Source organism: Nothobranchius furzeri, chromosome 15 (assembly GCF_043380555.1).
Source record: "Nothobranchius furzeri strain GRZ-AD chromosome 15, NfurGRZ-RIMD1, whole genome shotgun sequence".
Taxonomy (NCBI): Eukaryota; Metazoa; Chordata; class Actinopteri; order Cyprinodontiformes; family Nothobranchiidae; genus Nothobranchius; species Nothobranchius furzeri.
In genome coordinates this window covers 61,562,450-61,582,057 of record NC_091755.1, presented here as the reverse complement: position 1 = coordinate 61,582,057, position 19,608 = coordinate 61,562,450, and the positions used below count along the sequence as shown (strand labels likewise).

Sequence of the window (19,608 nt, the reverse complement as noted above, 5' to 3'; positions counted from 1 at the left end):
AACCCAACATACATTAAGTGTAATATTTCAATACAGATTTAAAAGGTTAACCAGTGTGGCATACTTATGTTAGGTTTAGCATTGAATTCCAACTATGGTAACAAATAATAGTAACACTGACAATATTCACAACTGAGGTATACTTAGTACTAAATAAATAAATAATGGAGAATGACCGCACAAAACACAAATAACAGCTATGGGAGCACATTCAAGACCCTTCCTAATAAAACCAGTTCAAGAAGTCTAAACTCACTGAAGCATGTTTTATTTTTATTTTCTTAAAGCCCTTCTCAGCAAACAGTATTATGCACTTAAAGTATCTGATGGGTGACTAATTTATAAGGGTGGCCTTTGTGGGTGCCACTGAAAATTCACCACAAATTTAGTAAAGCTCCATGTCATACATCAACTAGACAGGAGATATCAGTTAATTTCACCTTTGCTTTATTCATCAAAAACACAACAGAAAACTAGTTTCAACCCCAGAAAAGATATTCTGTTTCTCAAGTGGAGCCATCATGAGGCAAAAGTGAAACTAAGATGCAAACTCATCATCTGTAGGCTATAGGCTTGTGAGAACTTGTGACTTTTAACATTTGATTTGACTTGTTACAGTAAAAAGGAATCTCCTCCACCTGCCTGTAGACCTTTAGCATTGCTTAACAATTTATTCAGAATAACAGGCGATGTTAGGCTTAAATAGCAGTTGATGATGTTGTTATTGACCTGTAACTTAGAAGACTTCCAAGTTTCATTTCCTCTTTGCATCAAAGCAAAGAGAAGTGAAAAATTCAAACAAGTGGGTGGATTGTGCAGGCGCATTGTACTATAATATTTTTGTTAAATGTACAAGGAACTGGTTTTGTCAAGAGCAAAGTTTATTGTGTAATAACAGTGTTTCTGAAACACTGTTTCAACAACTTCAGTCCATGTTTAAAGGTAAGATTATTCAGTTTTAAAAATACTTGTAAAAATGTAAATGTAACAAAATCCCATTTTTGATGTCACAAAATAAAAAGAACAATCTTTACTGCTGAGGTCCAAATCAGGAGGCGTAACGAATAAGTGTTTTTTCACCAGTATAACAAAGTGAAACATGAAAAATGAGAAATAAAATCAGCACTTTTACTTTGTATTTGTCAAACTGAGGTCATTTTAAAAACTAGACATTTTACAAGTTATTTCGACTGAAGGAAAATCGAGTAAGTAAAACTTATTCATAAAGCACCTTTCACAGATAAGGACATCACAAAGCGCCGTACAATAGGTAAAGACTGGATGGAACATTGCACACAAAGAAAAAGTATCACAGTAGGAAATACACTGGGAGAATGTGACATAATAAAAATCAAATAAAACTTTCACTTATGTTGTTGTCATAATGCTTGAGGTTATCAGATGACAGTACCATCCTCATTCGATTCCAGAAAAGAGGTTGAGCCCTTGGGTTTCTCGGCCAGGACAAAACAGACTTCCGGCACAGTCTCTTCCTCAGCTGGAGGTACTTCAGTTTCGGAAACATTTCATCCAGCAGAACCAGTACAGCTGCATCAACCTTTTTATAGAAAGTTTCAGAGTTAATTTGGGGGTTGTGACATCATTCCAGAGAAGTCACATGTAAAACAGAAATAATAGTCTAGAAAAGTCTGTTACCTTCTCATCTAGAAGCCTCTGCTGAACCATGAAGAAAGCTTGGCGGGTCACACCGTTTACCACCTCACATCCATTTGCACCCCTGGACAGTACAAACACCGTCTTCACACTGTTGTGTACAGCATTGTGTAGATTGTCGATACACGAAAGGCCAGGAACCCAGTCTCTTTCTTCCAAGCAAAGTTGAAACCTCCTGTTGCCTGCGTTTTCCAGATTAGCAGTCATCTCAGTGTAAACCCAGTCCCTCACAGCCACATTCCCAGTGTCAAACACTACAAAAGCATCATAGTGATGACCTGAATCAATACCAGGCAACTGGGAGTAGCCTTTGAGTCCTGCCCAGAACACTTGCAAGCAGTACCAGACATCCCAGCCATAGAGATGCTTCAGCAGAGGAAGAATGGTAAATGCCACAGCCAAGAAAGAAGACACAAAGAAGCTTAAGCTTCCATAGATATCCTGGCAGGAACGCTGGTCCATAGATAGTAGAACCTGTCCTTGCTGTGACTCTGGGAATTCACAGCACACGTGTGTTGTTAAATGAGGAATCTTTACTGCAGTGGTGCGCAAGTAATCAGCAAACCAGGATGTATTGCAATCACATTTAAAGGGGTTGTTATCCAGGGTGAGGATCTGAAGGTGGCTGCCATTTATAAAGGGAGCAGGGAGATGCTGGTGGTTCAACTCTTTAATCTGATTGTGACTCAGAAACAAGCACTGCAAGGACTTTGCTTCACTAAAGAAATTATCTGGAATGGAAGTAAGGTGATTGTGACTGAGGTCCAGATGTAAAAACTTGTCCCCAAATTGTATTGCTTCGGCAATCAAATCACTTAGGATGTTATAACTCAGATCCAGGTGGCGTAGGTTGCTAAGAAATGAGATATTTTGCCAGGGGAAATATGTCAGGTAATTGGTGCTGATTCGCAGACTGTTAAGGCTAACTGGGAGGTTACAAAGCACTTCTGGTGATACTGACTGCAAATGATTGTCCGATATGTCAAGGTATTCAAGTTTTGTCAGATTTTGGAAAAAATAAGTGTACTTATTGTTGTCGGAACCCCACATAATGTCAAGATTATTACCATTAAAGTAAAGGTACTTCAAAGAACTGCTGATCAGCCTTGAATCTATCCGTGTCCCAATGCCATTGTTTGCCAGGCTTAGCACCTCTAACTCAGTCAGATTTTGTAGAAACTCAAACCGATGGCCCATGCCCCTCATTTTAAAATGAAAGTCATTGTTACTAACATCTAAGAGCTTCAGTGTTGATCTAAGTTCACTGAAGATATCTTTGTCATAAAAATCAAGCCTATTGTAAGACATATTAAGGAAAATCAAGTTTTTCATTTTGTCAAACAGGCCAGCTCTCAACCTCTGGTTCATGTAATTGAAAGAGAGGTCTAAACAAACCACATTTTCCATTCCTTCAAACACATTTTCCTTAAGAGCTAAAATATCATTTTGAGAAAGGTCAAATGTCAAATAATTTTTACAGTAAATGGATCTTTGGTTCCACAGAGATGGAGTCTTACACACATCTTCCTTTATTTCCTTAACGTTTGGCTCGTTAGATTCCCAGACATCCCTTGTAGAAGTTGGCTCTCTGTCAATTATCATAGCAGGCTTGTCCTGGAAATGATCTATATGCAAGTTATGGTTCTGACAGCCGCCTGGTACCGCAAACCCAAATGATGATTCTGAGCAGCATGGCAGAAAATTAAGCATGTTTTGGGAGAGGACTACGTAAGTGAGAGACGATAACTTCTTCAATGAGGCCAAGTTACAAGTGATTATGAAATTCATTCTCAGTTCCAGTAGTTGAAGATGCTCAAGTTGGGACAAAACTTCAAAGGTTTTATCGGGAATTGTGTGGAAAAAGTTACCACTCAGCAAAATAGCTTCCAGACCAGATATATTTCCAATATAAGGGGAGAGGACCAGCTCTGGAAAGGTCTTCAGAGGTTCGTAGTTATAGATGAGGCTAATCCAAGTGAGGTTTGTCAACTCTCTGAAAAAAGTGCCGTTTCGTATAGCATATGACAGAAGGTTGTCAGAGATGTCCAATCGTTTTAAATTCTTCAGCGGTGTGAAAAGGCCCTCGGGAAATGTTTTCAGTGAATTCCCTCTTAAGCTGAGGTAGAGCAAGGAGCTGTTTTCACAATAAAAGGAGTTTGGATGCAACTTCAAAGGGAGATTTTGTGGGCATGGAAAGCAGGGTCTTGCTGCATGGTCACATCGCTGACAATTCCACTCCATATTCAGGGACTTGAGGTTAGTCAGGTAGGCGAATGCTTTTTCTGGGACCTCCGTGATTGTATTCTCCCTTAAATCAAGTAGCTCAAGTGAAGGTGGCAACCACTTTGGGACAGCAGTCAAATTGTCATACCCCAGTGTAAGATTTTTAAGCTTAGGGAGCTCTCTGAAAACAGTCTCATTTATGAAAAGGGATTGGTTACAAGGGTTTGCATAAAAGCAGTTTTTGGTAAGTAACAGAACTTCGAGAATTGGGGTATTTAAAGGCACAAAGATATTAAAAATGTGATTATTCTGCAGATCAAGAATTTGTAAACTTTCTGGTAACAAAGGTATGGAGGTGAGGCTATTTCCTGACAGATACAGAGATGTGAGATTTGTCAGGTGTTTGAAGGCATCAGGGTAGATCTCCAGTTTGCATTGGTCTTGATCCAGGGTTCTCAGGTTGCCTGGCTGACAATTGCCCATTAATATCAGAGTGTTTAGGTTTGGGACACCTGTGAAGGCATGGTTGCTCACGAAGTCTATTTTAGTACGACTCAAATCAATCCCAGACACAGTGTTGGACCTTATGAGGGGAATGTGCTTGAGAGGTCTGCTGGAGCAGTCCACAAAGTTGGATTTCTCATCTGCATCACATGGAAAAAAAATGGTACTTAACGTCCTTCCTAATGTTAGAAACTGACTGAAGATGAGGATAATTTCCATCAGAGCCTGAAAGTGGGGGAGGGGGGGGTCTGGTTAGTTATTTGTCAATGCATTTGAAAAGCCTAACAAAAGGATTTGACATAATATTAATTTCTGAATAATTAAAGCTTCTGCAGTACCAGCAACTTTCAACAATTGCACATCATGTTCAGAATTTTCTACAGGTAAAAAAGAACGTAATTTCCAATAGTTATTGATGCTACTTACCATAGCAAAAGCAGGATAGAAAAACTTCAACAATTAAAAGAAAAACTGTCTTAAAGTCCAAATGGAGAGAGCACAGGTCCAGATGAGCGTTTAAACGTTTGTGCAGTGAAAAGAAACAGGATCCAAGTACATGCAGAAGTGAAAGTATTTGGTAACGTATCTGGCAGCTTGCTTCAAACCGCGTCACGTACTGTTAGTCGTATTCACAAGGGACATCAGGACCAACTCCACCTCAAGGGTTTATAAAATGCTGCATGTTTTACAAACTGTGACATTCCTGATATAATTACATTGAAAGGTAAGAAAACCCTAATTTTTAGAAGCCCCAGGCTGTTGCTTGTGTTACCACAGAGCCCAGTATTAGTTCCTAACATAGGAGCTTATTTCAGAACATACACCAGCTACTGCTGCAACTAGGAAGTTGTTTTATATGATTTTAAAAATCCTTTCAAATCAGAACCCATGGTCATGGATTCAAAAAGTGGTCTCAAATTCAAACATCGAAAAATCTGTTTATTAAGTACATTAAATCATCAGCAGACAGTTAACATAAAAAGTAAATCATTTAGTAAAAAAAAAAATTACCTTTAGAAAAAACTGACATAAAGGTTTTTTTTTTTAGCTTAAAGCTTAAACATTGAACAGCCCTTTTGCCCTTACATTAATTTAAAAACAAAAATGATCATTCTTACCCGTAGATAAATTATGGGTAAAGTGTGTTTTGTTTGGAGAGCGATTACTTTGGCTTTAGACTGGATAAAGAAGAGTCTTGTAATCATTCAGCTCACTCATGTGTATAACTTCAACTCTTACATCACAGATTCAAGTGCTGTATAATCCACAAAGCGATGTTCATAAAACCATCAGATTCTGCGTCCACCTTGGAGAGAGAATGGTTGTTTCCTGGGTACCACAGCAGCCTAAGCAAAACACACATCGGAGTATTACTGACGGAGCAGCAGCTAAATCTGCTCCACTTTTCCTTTGTAAACAAACAAAAAAAGGTTATGTGTGTGTTTTCTTACCGAACTGGAATCTTTCTTGCCTTCAGAGCCTTGTAGTATTCGATTCCTTGCTTGTTAGGGACGCGCTTGTCATCCTCTCCTAAAGTAAGCAGCACTGGTGTTTTAACCTAAAGGCGAGGTTTCATTTAGTTACGTTTAAAAAAAAGCAGTAAAATCAGAATCATGAAACATGAAGATTTCTTCTGATACCTCAGGGATGTATTTAATGGGGGACTTGTTCAACATCTGCTCCCAAACAGCAGCATCTGGGAGACATTCAGGACTGTATTCATAGCCTGCCTCAACCATGCACCTGCAAATATCATAGGTAGACACTTGTTACAGAGTTTTTTGCATTCAAAGATCAACTTTACTCATATTTTTAGAACATTTGCGGTGGTCTCTAGTAGGAATGAATGCCTTGTAAGACACTTTCTTGGAAGAAAAGCCCAAATGCACCTGTTTGAGGACGTAGAAGTCAGATGGCAAAATTTGGTGTCTTATTTCCTGCTATTTAATGCTAACCTACCACTGACTGTTTGCTTTGCAACGTTGTTGTTTGACCTCCACAAATAACACAACCCTGAAGAGTTCTGCCATGTTGTGGAGTTGCTATTGCTAACAATTAGCTTCTACTAGCCAATTAACTGTCTGCTCTTTCCTGGACACCAAGCAAAAAACAACTTTCCCAGTTTCAAGCAAAGGCGGTTGAGTCCATGAATGTTAAGTGAGAGTGCGACATAGATCTGTCAGTCTTTTCGGAACTAAGCGATTTTCCGTGCTGATGCAGAAAGTAGGGGTAAAAGACTATTTTCACGTTCAGCCTGCATGTTAAACTCAGAGTTCCTGAATGTTTAAAAAAATATTAAGTAGAACATGGTTCCTCAGTAAACCTGGTCTTTAAATGATGGATTTCTACAAAAAGAACGGTGGAAGGAATTACCAGTCTGGGATGTCTGTGCTGCCGATCATTGAGGCCAAGTTTATAACAGGGTTGCGGGCCACACAGGCCTTGTAGAACCCTGGGTACTGGCCAATTAGATGACATGCTAGAAACCCCCCATGGGAACCACCAGAAACTGCAACTTTGTCCTTGTCGAAATGGGGACATTTCAGAACCTCTTCAACAGCTTGCTGGTGGAGAAAACCAAAAGGAAGAAAAACGATGACAGAACAGCTGTAATCAACATGGAGTCAAAGAAAAAAACGAAACAAGAAAAACCCAATGAAACAGCTGTTGCTAGAACTCATGAATTACAATAAACTCTGATTGCATATGAAACTAGAATAAAATTACAGTGCAAACTAGGGATGTGTATTGGTGAAATTCAGGTGATACGATATGTATCATGCTACAAGGGATGTGATACGGTATGTATCAAGATACGGGGAGACGATACGATACGTATCACAATACAGGGGAGGCGATACGATATGTATCATGCTACAAGGGATGTGATACGATATGTATCAAGATACAGGGAGACCATATGATACGTACCACGATACAGGGGAGGCGATACGATATGTATCGCTGTACAGGGGAGACGATTCGATATGTATCGCGATAAAGGGGAGATGATAGGATAAATTGATACATTCAACTAGACGATATTAGCAATTGTTTTCGTTCAATAAAGAGTCCAAACTGATCATTGAAATGTTTAACATGAGGTATCTGAACCATAATAGAGGGATTTACATTTCAATAGTGGAAACTAGGGCAGATACCGACACCAGCATCGGTAAAAGTGAACTGATTTCAGGAACCGATACCAATGCAGTTGCCTGAAAGTGGCTTCACTGTAACTTGTCATTTCTATTCACCTAATATTTTAGTTTTGTGATCATTTCTATTAATGTAAATATTTTTTTATCTACCTCACAGTCTTTTTCTGTTGAAAGCTGAGAAGAAAATCAAACCTGCATTCCAATTCATTGCATTATTTTGCGTGGTAGAAGTATCAGTATCGGTAATCGGTATCAGCGAGTACTCAGATCCAAGTATCGGTGTCTTATTGGTTTGGGAAAAAGTGGTATCGTTGCATCCCTAGTGGAAACAAAACCCATTGCACACTGATGCCAACTAGCGATCGGCGTTTGAATTGCACCAAAAGAAACACAAGTGTTTGCATGAAAATTCTTCCAAAAACTCGATACACATCTTTTGAATATTGATATATTATCACAGGAAAATAATATCACGATATATTGCCACATCGATATTTTCTTACATCACTAGTGCAAACTGCAAATAGATTCAAAAATGTTCAAACTAGAACCCAGATTTGAAAATATTTAGTTGGCATTGGTTTTGTTCATACCTGAACGTCTCTGACATCCTGGGTACCAACATTCCCACACAAAGACAGAATGCTGTCCTGGCCGTAACCAGTAGAGCCACGGTAGTTCACTAAAGTTATAAAGGAACACACAATGTTAACAGGTACTAACACCTGAATAAGCACTGGCGTTATATCATATGGTTATGTAAGTGGACACGTGTAGGAGCTAAACCAGATCTTGAAACCGAAGGAAAACAAAATCCAGTTTGTCCTTCATCGGGTTACAAAATTACTTTATGACATTGATGTATGCAAATGAAACAGAATTAAATGTAATCTACTAATAAAATCTACCTTAACCAGAGAATTCATCAGCTTAAGAAAAGGGATGCAAATGTCTCCTTCCTTTTATGCAGCTGTATAAAGTTACAGGAGCATTACTGTGGTGCTTTTCAAAGAGGAACAAATGTGAACAACACAATGCATCACAGATTTTATATAAGGTAGAAAACAAAGAAGGATCAGAAGGATGTTTCCACTTCTCAAAATATTTTATCACGTCTCCTCTAACCTTTAGGTTTCTATTATGGGAACATTTAATAACTGGTTAAAAAGGGGGAAGAAAACAAAGTTCAACAAACTATTTTAACATGTGAACTTTTTACTGTTTTACACAAAAGTACTCAAAAGAATACTCAAATTTAACTTCCAAAAGGAAACATATTAAATAAATATACGTTTTATTAATTAAGATAATTTAGTTTTAGTTTTCTGCTATAATGAAGAAACTCTAGACTAAAAGAAACGTGTTTGAAGCAGCTCAAGTTCAAATAATTATTAAATCTAAGCACAAGTGTTCATGAAGTAGACCTCCATGTTCTCTTACCCAGTAATACAGCAAAGCCCATTTTGCACAGCACAGAGTAGGACAGGAGCCAATCAGCAACGATCACAGAGTGAGGACCGCCTGGTGGAAGAAACACGCTGGGAGTTAATCAAACTGCAACATCAAAAAATTATAAGCATAAATTAAACAGATGTAAAATATATTTTAATGTCAAATAACTATAAGCTCTGTTACAACACACTCATCTTTCTTTAAATGATGTAGGGACAAAAGGCACCATCGTCATAGCAACCACAGCCACTTTCATCACGAGTTAAATTTAACTGAACAGATCCAACCAAGCCTAATAGCTCAGCCTGATTACTTTATGTTCATGTGTTTGGTTGATGCTTTTATTAAAAAGTGACTTACGAAGGAGAAAATAACGATTGATGGTAATGGAGTACGGGAAAAGAAGTGTGTTTACATGTTTGTGTCACAACATTAAGATGGTAAACCTATAATTACTTATATTTATTTAATTTAGACCAGATGACTAACAACAGATGAACAAGAGTCACAAACCATGAGGGGTGACGATCAGAGGCCGCTTCACATTTTCCTTTAACTCCTTCGGTTTAATCAGCAAAGCTTCAAAATCAAGGCCCGCTGGAACACAGAAACGTTTGTTATTATGGTTAATATCTGACGCTTTGCATTTCATATGATTAAAATATGACCTAATCCTTATCCATCTAAAGTCTCCTTTTGCATGTTGGGACTCAGAAGATAATGTGAATATGTTTCTGCTCTAATGATGTTGGTCGATTTGATTTAACTCAGCTCATGTGCACGTATAGTCAGGGTTTGTAAAACCGAATACCCTCCCCGCCCATCTAGCGCATGTAGCACATTCATGGGCACACCAAGCCTGTAGGCGGCAGTGGTTCCCCAAATCTTCGACATCTTTGGCGAAAAGCATTTTTTGGAATAACTACGCGTTGGACAATAATCGTCCTTTAGGTTGTCCTAAGCCTGTGGTCTTCTTGAGCACTTATTGAACTTGTAAAAACAGGTAAGCAAGCGTAAAAACAAGTCACACACGTGTTGTCGGAGCATTTTTGTTGCAGGCAGTGACATTGCAAAACCTAACATCTCGGTTAGCTCTGTCTACAAGCACTGGAGAGTGCACAAATCTCCACTTACATTTGTTTTTGACGATGCCTGTCGTCGCTTCGTGTGGATGACAGGCCAAACAGTAGAAAATGATTTTTGTACGACACATGGCTACGAGTGTACAGGCCTCTGAATCTCGAGGTTAAGAGAACTAATTCATGTATAGGTCCTTCTCAAAAAATGTTCATATTGTGATAAAGTTCATTATTGTCTGTAATGTACTGATAAACATTAGACTTTCATATATATTAGATTCATTACACACAACTGTAGTAGTTCAAGCCTTTTATTGTTTCTAATATTGATGATTTTGGCTTACAGCTCATGAGAACCCAAAATTCCTATCTAAAAAAATTAGCATATTTCATCCGACCAATAAAAGAAAAGTGTTTTTAATACAAAAAAGTCAACCTTCCAATAATTATGTTCAGTTATGCACTCAATACTTGGTCGGGAATCCTTTTGCAGAAATGACTGCTTCAATGCGGCGTGGCATGGAGGCAATCAGCCTGTGGCACTGCTGAGGTGTTATGGAGGCCCAGGATGCTTCGATAGTGGCCTTAAGCTCATCCAGAGTGTTGGGTCTTGCGTCTCTCAACGTTCTCTTCACAAAATCCCACAGATTCTCTGTGGGGTTCAGGTCAGGAGATTAGGCAGGCCAATTGAGCACAGTAATACCATGGTCAGTAAACCATTTACCAGTGGTTTTGGCTTTGTGAGCAGGTGCCAGGTTGTGCTAAAAAATGAAATCTTCATCTCCATAAAGCTTTTCAGTAGATGGAAGCATGAAGTGCTCCAAAATCTCCTGATAGCTAGCTGCATTGACCCTGCCCTTGATAAAACACAGTGGACCAACACCAGCAGCTGACATGGCACCCCAGACTATCACTGACTGTGGCTACTTGACACTGGACTTCAGGCATTTAGGCATTTCCCTCTGCCCAGTCTTCCTCCAGACTCTGGCACCTTGATTTCCGAATGACATGCAAAATTTTTCATCTGAAAAAAAAAAAAAAAAAAGTACTTTGGACCACTGAGCAACAGTCCAGTGCTGCTTCTCTGTAGCCCAGGTCAGGCACTTCTGCCGCCGTTTCTGGTTCAAAAGTGGCTTGACCCGGGGAATGCGGCACCTGTAGCTCATTTCTTGCACACGCCTGTTATGGCTCAGAGCCATTTGGGTTTTTCCCAGTGTGTGTGTGTGTGAGAGGAGATGCAGCACCTGGCTCCAATCTCACTAGATTGCCTCCCGGTTATATTCTCTCAGCTGATCCTGATGACCAGCAGCAGGCCAGCAGCATAAAAGTCAGCCAGCCCTCAGTTCAGGGAGCAGCAGGCCAGGGAGGTTCTCTCTGGTCTGTTGTCTCCTCAGCAGCTTTTGGTTTTGTTAAGTTTTATGTAACAACTTTGGTGGGAGCTTAAAACTCTCTGTGTTTAACCGTTCGCCTTTTTTAGGGGTAAAGGGCACTTTACCCCTTCGCTTGCTTTTATTAAGACATCACTCGGAAATTAAATTATGTGATGGTTTTTCGTGGTTTTTGTATTAATTTGGTCAATATGAGAGTTTAGTTGTTACTCGTTTCGCGTTGCTGCTGATGTGTCTTGTTAATCTGTGTTTTGTGTTTATATTTATGTAAATAAATGTTGTTTTTGTTACTTTTAACACGAGAACATGCGTCCTCATTGTTACCCCAGGCCCCCTAGACAGCCTGGATCGTAACAACGCCTGTACATGGTGGCTCTGGATGTTTCCACTCCAGACTCAGTCCATTGATTCAGCAGGTCCCCCAAGGTCTGGAATCGGTCCTTCTCCACAATCTTCCCCAGGGTCCGGTCACCTCTTCCCGTTGTGCAGCGTTTTCTGCCACACTTTTTACTTCCCACAGACTTCCCACTGAGGTGCCTTGATGCAGCACTCTGGGAACAGCCTATTCGTTCAGAAATTTCTTTCTGTGTTACCCTCTTGCTTGAGGGTGTCAATGATGGCCTTCTGGACAGAAGTCAGGTCGGTAGTCTTACCCATGATTGCGGTTTTGAGTAATGAACCAGGCTGGGAGTTTTTAAAAGCCTCAGGAATCTTTTGCAGGTGTTTAGAGTTAATTAGTTGATTCAGATGATTAGGTTAATAGCTCTTTTAGAGAACCTTTTCATGATATGCTAATTTTTTTGGATAGGAATTTTGGGTTTTCATGAGCTGTAAGCCAAAATCATCAATATTAGAAACAATAAAAGGCTTGAACTACTTCAGTTGTGTGTAATGCATCTAATATATACTGTACGAAAGTCTAATGTTTATCAGTACATTACAGACAATAATGAACTTTATCATAATATGCTACTTTTTTGAGAAGGACCTGTATATACTTGTCCAAAAAAACACAGCGAAGGCAAAAACTATATGTAGCTTCTAACTATTACACTTTTATTTTTGTAGACAGGTTTCGGCTAACGCTGTAGCCTTCCTCAGAGCACTGCCGATGTCGGTGGCGTTACTTCATCAGCAGTGCTCAGAGGAAGGCTACAGCGTTAGCCGAAAAAAGTTAAAAACAAATCTTCTACTATGCCGTGTTTAAAAAGATATTACTCTAAAAACACCTGAGTGAATAATAATTTACAATCTTACGGTATTGGCTGTTGTCTTGCTCTGAGGCAGGGGTCAAAGTCAGGATTTTCCAGTCAATATCTGGTAAGGTCTGGGAATCTTCCAGAATGATCCAGACCACTTCCTCCTGAGTGTCTCTGCCTGGAAGGAAACCCACCCTCTGCACACAAAAACATCCACCTCAGTGACAGATGGTCCTCCATCACATGAAGTGCATTTTTGTGCTCCAGTCTATTTTCTGTGAATCAAATAAAACTGTTTTCTCATTGACAGCAACAGTCCTACCAGACTAGGAGGGTAGTTAGGCGATGAGCAGCTGACCACCATTAGATCTCTTTCCATGTTCAGCAAGCACCAGTTTCCCATTTCAGACTCTATGAACAAATACAATAGGACAATGTAGTAAACGGTAGTAATCGCAGTAATACTTTAGAGTGTACAGAGACTAACTTGAAGTCAGATTGGTGATGCTGCCTGTGCTCATATCCACCATTAAGAGATCCTGTAGCACAAACATGGATGAGCAGAAGGAAATGTTTTTAAAGGATCTGATTGGTCTACTTCCTCCTGTCTGGTTTAACCTTGCGACTGCGCTGAGGAGAAGCAACAATCACATGCTGGCTATCAGCTGACCAGCACTGAGGTGACAGCTGAGTGCTGTAGATGCCAGTGAAGCCATCTGTATCAGCCCAAAACACAAAAAGACACAATTTTGTAAATGCAAGCCTCAAAGAAGAAAAAGCTGAGTTTAAAACTGCTTCCTCACCATCTCTGGGTCGACTAACGATGTCCACCACCACAGAGGTCTTCTTAGTGTACCAGTCGTACTGAAAATAAAGCATCAAACGTCTATTTATGGTTGTGTACGTGTATTTAACTGTTGAGAGAAGATAACTGTTAAATAAATGATGCATTTGTGTTCCTTCTCACCATACAGAGCTTGTTGCACTGCATGTGCGGTCCATACACAGCACATTCCAGATAGACAATCCGGCAGTGATCTGGGCTCAGTCTGGGGGAAGAAACTGAACTGGTTCCTGAAGAAAGTTGCTCTATTGAAGAAAACAATCACATACAAACACATGCATAATAAAGTCTGCATTCATGACTAAAATCATAATAAAACATAACAGAAATTTTCAAGCAGACCTAAAGCACAGTTTGATCTAATTAAAAGTTAAGCATTGTTGTAGGAACTAATTGTTTTCCAACATTCCGACTCACAGTTTGAAGCTGCAGAGGCTCCAGACCTAAACAATAAGTGTCTGATATGTGCAAACACAGTTAACAAGTCATTTACAAAATAGTCTTGTCAAAACTGTAACTAATTCCAAAATACATATGACTAATGTGTGATCAGTGTCCAACAGGCACAGCGGTGTGTGACTGGAAAAGGTTTTAAAGTTAACGTGATTATAAATGTTCTACAAGACGACCATTCGGTGCTTCATGACCCCCAGCAGGGTCCAAACCTCAACTTTAGGAAACAATTATTAAATGCATCAAGTTTCTAATATAATCATCTGGTGTTTGAACACTTACTTTTTATAAAAGTTTAGGACTTTCTTTTTTTAAAAGTGCTTTTGCATGTATTACACCCTCTGGAGGAGGATCTAGGAACTACAGGGAGCAAGATCCACTTTTTATTATTATGCCATGGTTCAGGCTGTAAGAGTAAACACACACATGTAGATAAATACTCATCATAGAGTCTTTTAACTAGTTTGATTAAAGGGTTACTAGGCAGTTTTGCTTGCTTTTAGCACCCCCCTAGTGTCCGTTATTAACTCTAAGGATCATTTTAGCACACACTGGCTCAAGAAAAATTATTTCATTGGTAAATGGCCTGTAATTGATATAGCACCTTCTAGAGTATTGGAACTCCCCAAGGCACTTTACAACACAATCAGTCATTCACCCATTCACACATACATTCACACCCTGCTGATGATGAGCTACATTGTAGCCACAGCTACCCTAGAGCTCACTGACATAGGCGTCACCGGTCCCTCCGACCACCACCAGCAGGCAAGGTGGGTTAAGTGTCTTGCCCAAGGACACAACGACTGCGACAGACTGAGCGGGAATTGAACCTGCAACCTTCTTTGTGGTGCCTTGGTCTGCCTGAGTGTTCGCGGCTCCCGGGTCAGGAGGTTTAAGATTTTTGGAGTCTGCCTGATTAATCCCGATGGCTGCCTGGTGGGATCTGAGTCCCTGGGCTCTGCTGGGTTCCCGGCGGGGCTGGTTGCACCTGGGTCCTGGGTCGCTGGGTTCCGGGCTTGGCCGGCTTGTGGGTGGGAGGCTGCGGGCGGGCCTGCGGGCTTGCCGCTGATATCCCCCGGGACTCTGCCGGCTGATGATTGTGACCCCAGGGGCAATCTTCTGTGCCTCTTGGGGGGGGGGGGGGGGGGGGGGGGGATTTTCTGGTCGCAGTCTCCCTGGGGTCCATGCGCTCTGGGGCAGTTCCTGGATCTCTGAGACTTGGAGCTCCTTCCATCTCCTTACGCATCTTTGGGGGGCAGATCTGTGGCCCCTCACACTCTATTGAACGCTCCTATAGAGAAACCTTACATAAACAAGCGTGTGCACACACACAGGTGCTCACATGATGCTCTCATAAGTATGGACTTGGGCAGTTTCAACACATGTCTTAAGGCTGTGGTTGGCAATAAATGCACTGTGACTTATTATCGTGTGATTGTTCAGTAAAACAATGTTCATTTTATATTTCCTCATCAGGTTGATGCAGTGATAGCTTGCTCCTGTTGTAATGTTGTGTGTCCCTTTTCTGCAGGTCTAGAAGCAGACTCTTGTTCATCATTGATTGTTTATTTTTGTGGACCCCCCCTTGTTTCTGCCATTCTCTTTCAGCTCTGTCTCCTTGTCTAGTCGGAATTACAAAGCATTCAAAAAAACAATAACAATATAGTTTTAAGTACCAGGTGTGACGTGATTATAAGCAGAAGCTTTGATGTTCCACCTGAGAGTAAATCTGTAGGGCTTGTCACCAGCATTCAGACATCAATTCTGTTTGCTTCACAGCCAGACAGGACACGGAGAAAAAAAACAAAAAAACAAAACAAAACACTATTAAAAATGAAAAATAATTAAACAAAAACTTGCAACCTTCCAGTTACGGGGCGAGCACTTAACTCCTGTGCCAGCATTGCCTCTACATTTAACTAATTCATTGCCAGCCATTTCCTGATCAGAAGAGCCCTTCACTGCCAGCGTTTTTCAGCATTTTTACTGCTTTTTAAAGAGTCACAGAACGATGCACGCTAGGATGATGTCGATGCCAAAACTACCAAAACAAGGAGTAGACTGACCTCTTACATCAGGAAACATCTGCCCGTTTGGAGCGTTATCCATTCTTTCATAATCCGTTGTTGAATTGTGATCGGCAGAAGCTTTTCCGGTTCACACCTCACCTTTTTTACAGCAGTGGCCCAAAACGATCTCCTAACACATGGACTTTCTGCTTCCTGATCACGTGATGTGTGACGTATGCGGCTGAAGATCAGCTTTAGAGCTGGGATGTTTGTTCTCACGATGCAGGGGCTCGTTCCGACGCCCACACAGTAAAAAAAAAAGTGCAAATGACGACTTTAGTCGTCATTGGTAGTGAACGGTTGGATTTAAAATTAAGACTTTTGTTGTCAATAGCAGTAAATGGGTTAAAAAAAAGTAAAAAAAATTGGATAGTATCCCTTTAAGCATTTTTTTTGCATCCAAACATACTTATAAGACTGGACTAAACCTCACAAGTGCCCCTGATGTCAGGTGGTTAGTAAAGATTTGTGTCACAAACATGCTCTACGTCTAAGCTGAACAGCATAAGCCCCTCAGAAGCAGCCATTACTCACCGCATTTTCCACCAGTGAGATCCACATAAAACAGAGACGACCTGACAAAGAACATTGGAACATGAGTTTTCTAAAGCACGAGCCTACAAGGAAGCTGTTGGAACTTGTGAAAAGGAGGGTAAAAGCACCTTCGATTGGGGCTGTACTTGATGCCAAGTCTGAAGGGTTCGTGCCACCACCCAACAAAAACCACACCTGTGTCACCAGGTGCCCAAAAAGCCTGCAGAGATAAACATAAAACACCTGAATTATTAGGTTTACTGGGGTATCGGCACACAAGAAGTCCACAGATATTAAAACAAACCTGTCCAGGAGAGATATTTTCTGGAACTCCTTCCAGCACAGAAACAATGCCACCTTCAATGTCTAAAACACAAAGCACTGGATGGCTCTTATTCACAAAGGTCTCGCCCCAGTCCTCGTGGTAGACAAACTGCTCCCCCTGCAGGGGTACAATTAAAACATCTCAATTATGGATCTTAATGTGAAATGAATTTAAAATTCTAAATGCTTTCTAGTAATTAAACAGCAATCACTTTCACAGTCTCTTTTTTCTCCACCCTGGTCGCCTCCTCCTCATCTTCAATTGAGGACAACTCTGGTGGCTCTGTCTACAAGGAGGAAAAGGAGGAAGAAAAACCAGCAGGATGTGAGTAATTTCTGTTTGGTTGCATAACGTCATTAAAACCAGATAAACACCTAAAGTAGGGATGCAACGATACCACTTTTTTCTAAACCAATACAATACCGATACTTGGATCTGACTACTTGCCGATACCGATTGCCGATACTGATACTTCTACCACACAAAAAAATGCAATGAATTGGAATACAGGTTTTATTTTCTTCTCTGCTTTCAGTAGGAAAAGACTGTGAGGTAAATAAAAAAATGTGTTAATATAAATGATCACAAAACTAAAATAGTAGGTGAACAGAAATGACAAGTTACAGTGAAGTCATTTTCAAGCAACTGCATTGGTATCACTTACTGGTATCTGTTAACTTTTACCGATACCAGTACCGGTGCATCCCTAACCTAAAGATAAAATCATGCTTCGTTGAATGTTTTGCTGCAGTATGGGAAGTGCTGTTGAGGAATGTTGCTCATGAAACGAATAGCAAAATATTTGAATTGGACTCAAAAAGAAACCAACCAGTTTGCCACGTTTCTCTTGACGGCATGAAACAATATTTTAAATGCATTATATCAGACTGGTCAGTGAGTTTTAGATGGCAGTTTGACACCAGGGTAAAAATACATTTTGAACATTTTTTTAAAATAAAATACAAAACACATACCATAGTTAATCCTAACTGGTACTGTAAAATATAGCAATTGCTGGTTTGCATTTTACATTTGCTGTGTCAGTCAGGGTAAATTCTGTGTCTCCCTCCTCCCTCGCATCAAATCAGAAAATCCCACCTGGAAGAACGATTCGGTCTTTGGTCTCTTTTTTTCTGCCACATACAAGAGATGGGTCTCAGAGTGAGACCAAACCAAGGAGCCAAACTGATCTGAGGATAGAAAACAGCATAATTAACACAGGGAGATGTAGGGGTGACTTTGGGAATGAATGAATGTGTGCTGTCCCTGTGGAGGACTTACCGTCTTCATACACTTTTCCATGCTTTTTTAAAGCAGTCAAGTTGATGCTCTTCATTTTTATGTTTTTACTCCAGATCTGAAATGTCATGAGAAATGTCAAAGAGAATCGGTTTAAAATTTAAGCAATCAAAAGGTTATGAGCATGCACAAAAACGGGATAAAAGCCACAAAAAAGGCACTAAAACAACATGAATCCCAGAGCACCACACACCTCCAGAAACTGCGTCTCCTCTCCTTTGACTGTGAATTCTCTGACAACTGCTTTCATCTCACCAGAAGGAGAATCCTTACTCAGTATTCTGACATAAGAAACACAGTATATACTTCAGTTTGCTCCGATTTAAGTGGAAAACTGTCTTTTAGTTCTATAAAAGACGGTTATACGTACTCTCCTTTGATTTCAGTGCAGTTTCCCGAGGCTCCAGAGAAAACCACCGACTTGTCATCGTGGAAAACAATGTACTGCCTGCAAAACTTGACATTCTCATTTCTCTCCAGGTCCCGCTGACTCCATTCTGTACGTAAAAGTAAACACATACTACAAACATAAAGATCATGGAGGAATCTGAAGATTTTAGAGGAACAGAAAAGTATTTGTACCTGTGTAAATGTTGCTGTATTTGCCTCCATACTGAGAGGTGATGACAGGTCCAACATCTGCTCTGCTCAGAGAAGGGAAGAGGCTCAGCTCTCTGTAGAGTTTGGCAATTTCCTCCGGTTTGGTGATCACCTGACAGACAGCAGAAGAATAACTGCGAGTCAGTGAAACGAGTCGGCTAAGCGAACAATGACCTATTCATCTCCTAGCTAAGCAGCTAACTAAGTATGGAGGTGGTTAAGTAAAAGGTAAGGACATGAACAGAGCTCGGTTCTTCAGAAATACTAATTGTCTGGTTAGTTATGCGATGTGATCAAGTAATAACAGAACTAGCAAGTGATTAGTAGCGTACTGCTGATAGAGATTTGGCTGAACCGACCTGGAACTTCCTGTTGGAAACTAATAATTAACACCGTGCATGTTTGCTAGCTTGACTTGAAAGCTGTTCTAGATTTACAGATAAAACGTTTGTCTTGTGTTATTTATACTATGTCAGTCAGTAACAGTTACCTGTAACTCCATAACAGGGATGCTGTCTGCCGCTAGCCTAATCCAGTCAATCCTGTCAGTAAAAATTGAGGAAACATGGAAAAATGTGTTGCGCATGCGTACTGTCAATACTCCCGTCGTGCGTCTTATAGAAATACAGCACCTAGATCGATTTTCAAATGAGATTTTCATAGTTTTCAGCTTCTACATAACTTCTTTCTGTGCTTTAGTTGCTAATACGCAGAAACAAGTGGTCATTTTTTTAAAATTTAAGATTACTTTCATTTTTATTCATTACATAATTGATCTTATAAATCAAATGCAAGTGTTAT

At 40.2% G+C, this 19,608-nt stretch overlaps 2 protein-coding genes across 2 annotated transcripts; both read right to left on the bottom strand.

Annotated features, from left to right (window-relative positions):
* Positions 1-1,114: 1,114 nt before the first annotated feature.
* On the bottom strand, positions 1,115-5,226 carry tlr9 (toll-like receptor 9). Its single transcript, XM_015941813.3, has 3 exons — positions 4,828-5,226; positions 1,657-4,626; positions 1,115-1,558 (listed from the first exon to the last, which is right to left on the bottom strand). Exons 1-3 carry the CDS (start codon positions 4,828-4,830, stop codon positions 1,352-1,354), a joined length of 3,180 nt encoding a protein of 1,059 aa, XP_015797299.3. The 5' UTR covers positions 4,831-5,226; the 3' UTR covers positions 1,115-1,351.
* A 93-nt stretch (positions 5,227-5,319) lies between these two features.
* apeh (acylaminoacyl-peptide hydrolase) lies at positions 5,320-19,423 on the bottom strand. The gene is made up of 23 exons (XM_015941814.3): positions 19,298-19,423; positions 18,790-18,919; positions 18,578-18,704; positions 18,401-18,488; positions 18,190-18,265; positions 18,007-18,098; positions 17,120-17,194; positions 16,888-17,025; positions 16,712-16,803; positions 16,584-16,624; positions 13,648-13,769; positions 13,484-13,544; positions 13,299-13,396; positions 13,168-13,219; positions 13,003-13,091; positions 12,739-12,877; positions 9,528-9,611; positions 9,003-9,083; positions 8,156-8,244; positions 6,775-6,965; positions 6,042-6,144; positions 5,853-5,959; positions 5,320-5,747 (listed from the first exon to the last, which is right to left on the bottom strand). The coding sequence occupies exons 1-23, from the start codon at positions 19,391-19,393 to the stop codon at positions 5,642-5,644; spliced, it is 2,277 nt and encodes a 758-aa protein (XP_015797300.3). The 5' UTR covers positions 19,394-19,423; the 3' UTR covers positions 5,320-5,641.
* Positions 19,424-19,608: the final 185 nt, after the last annotated feature.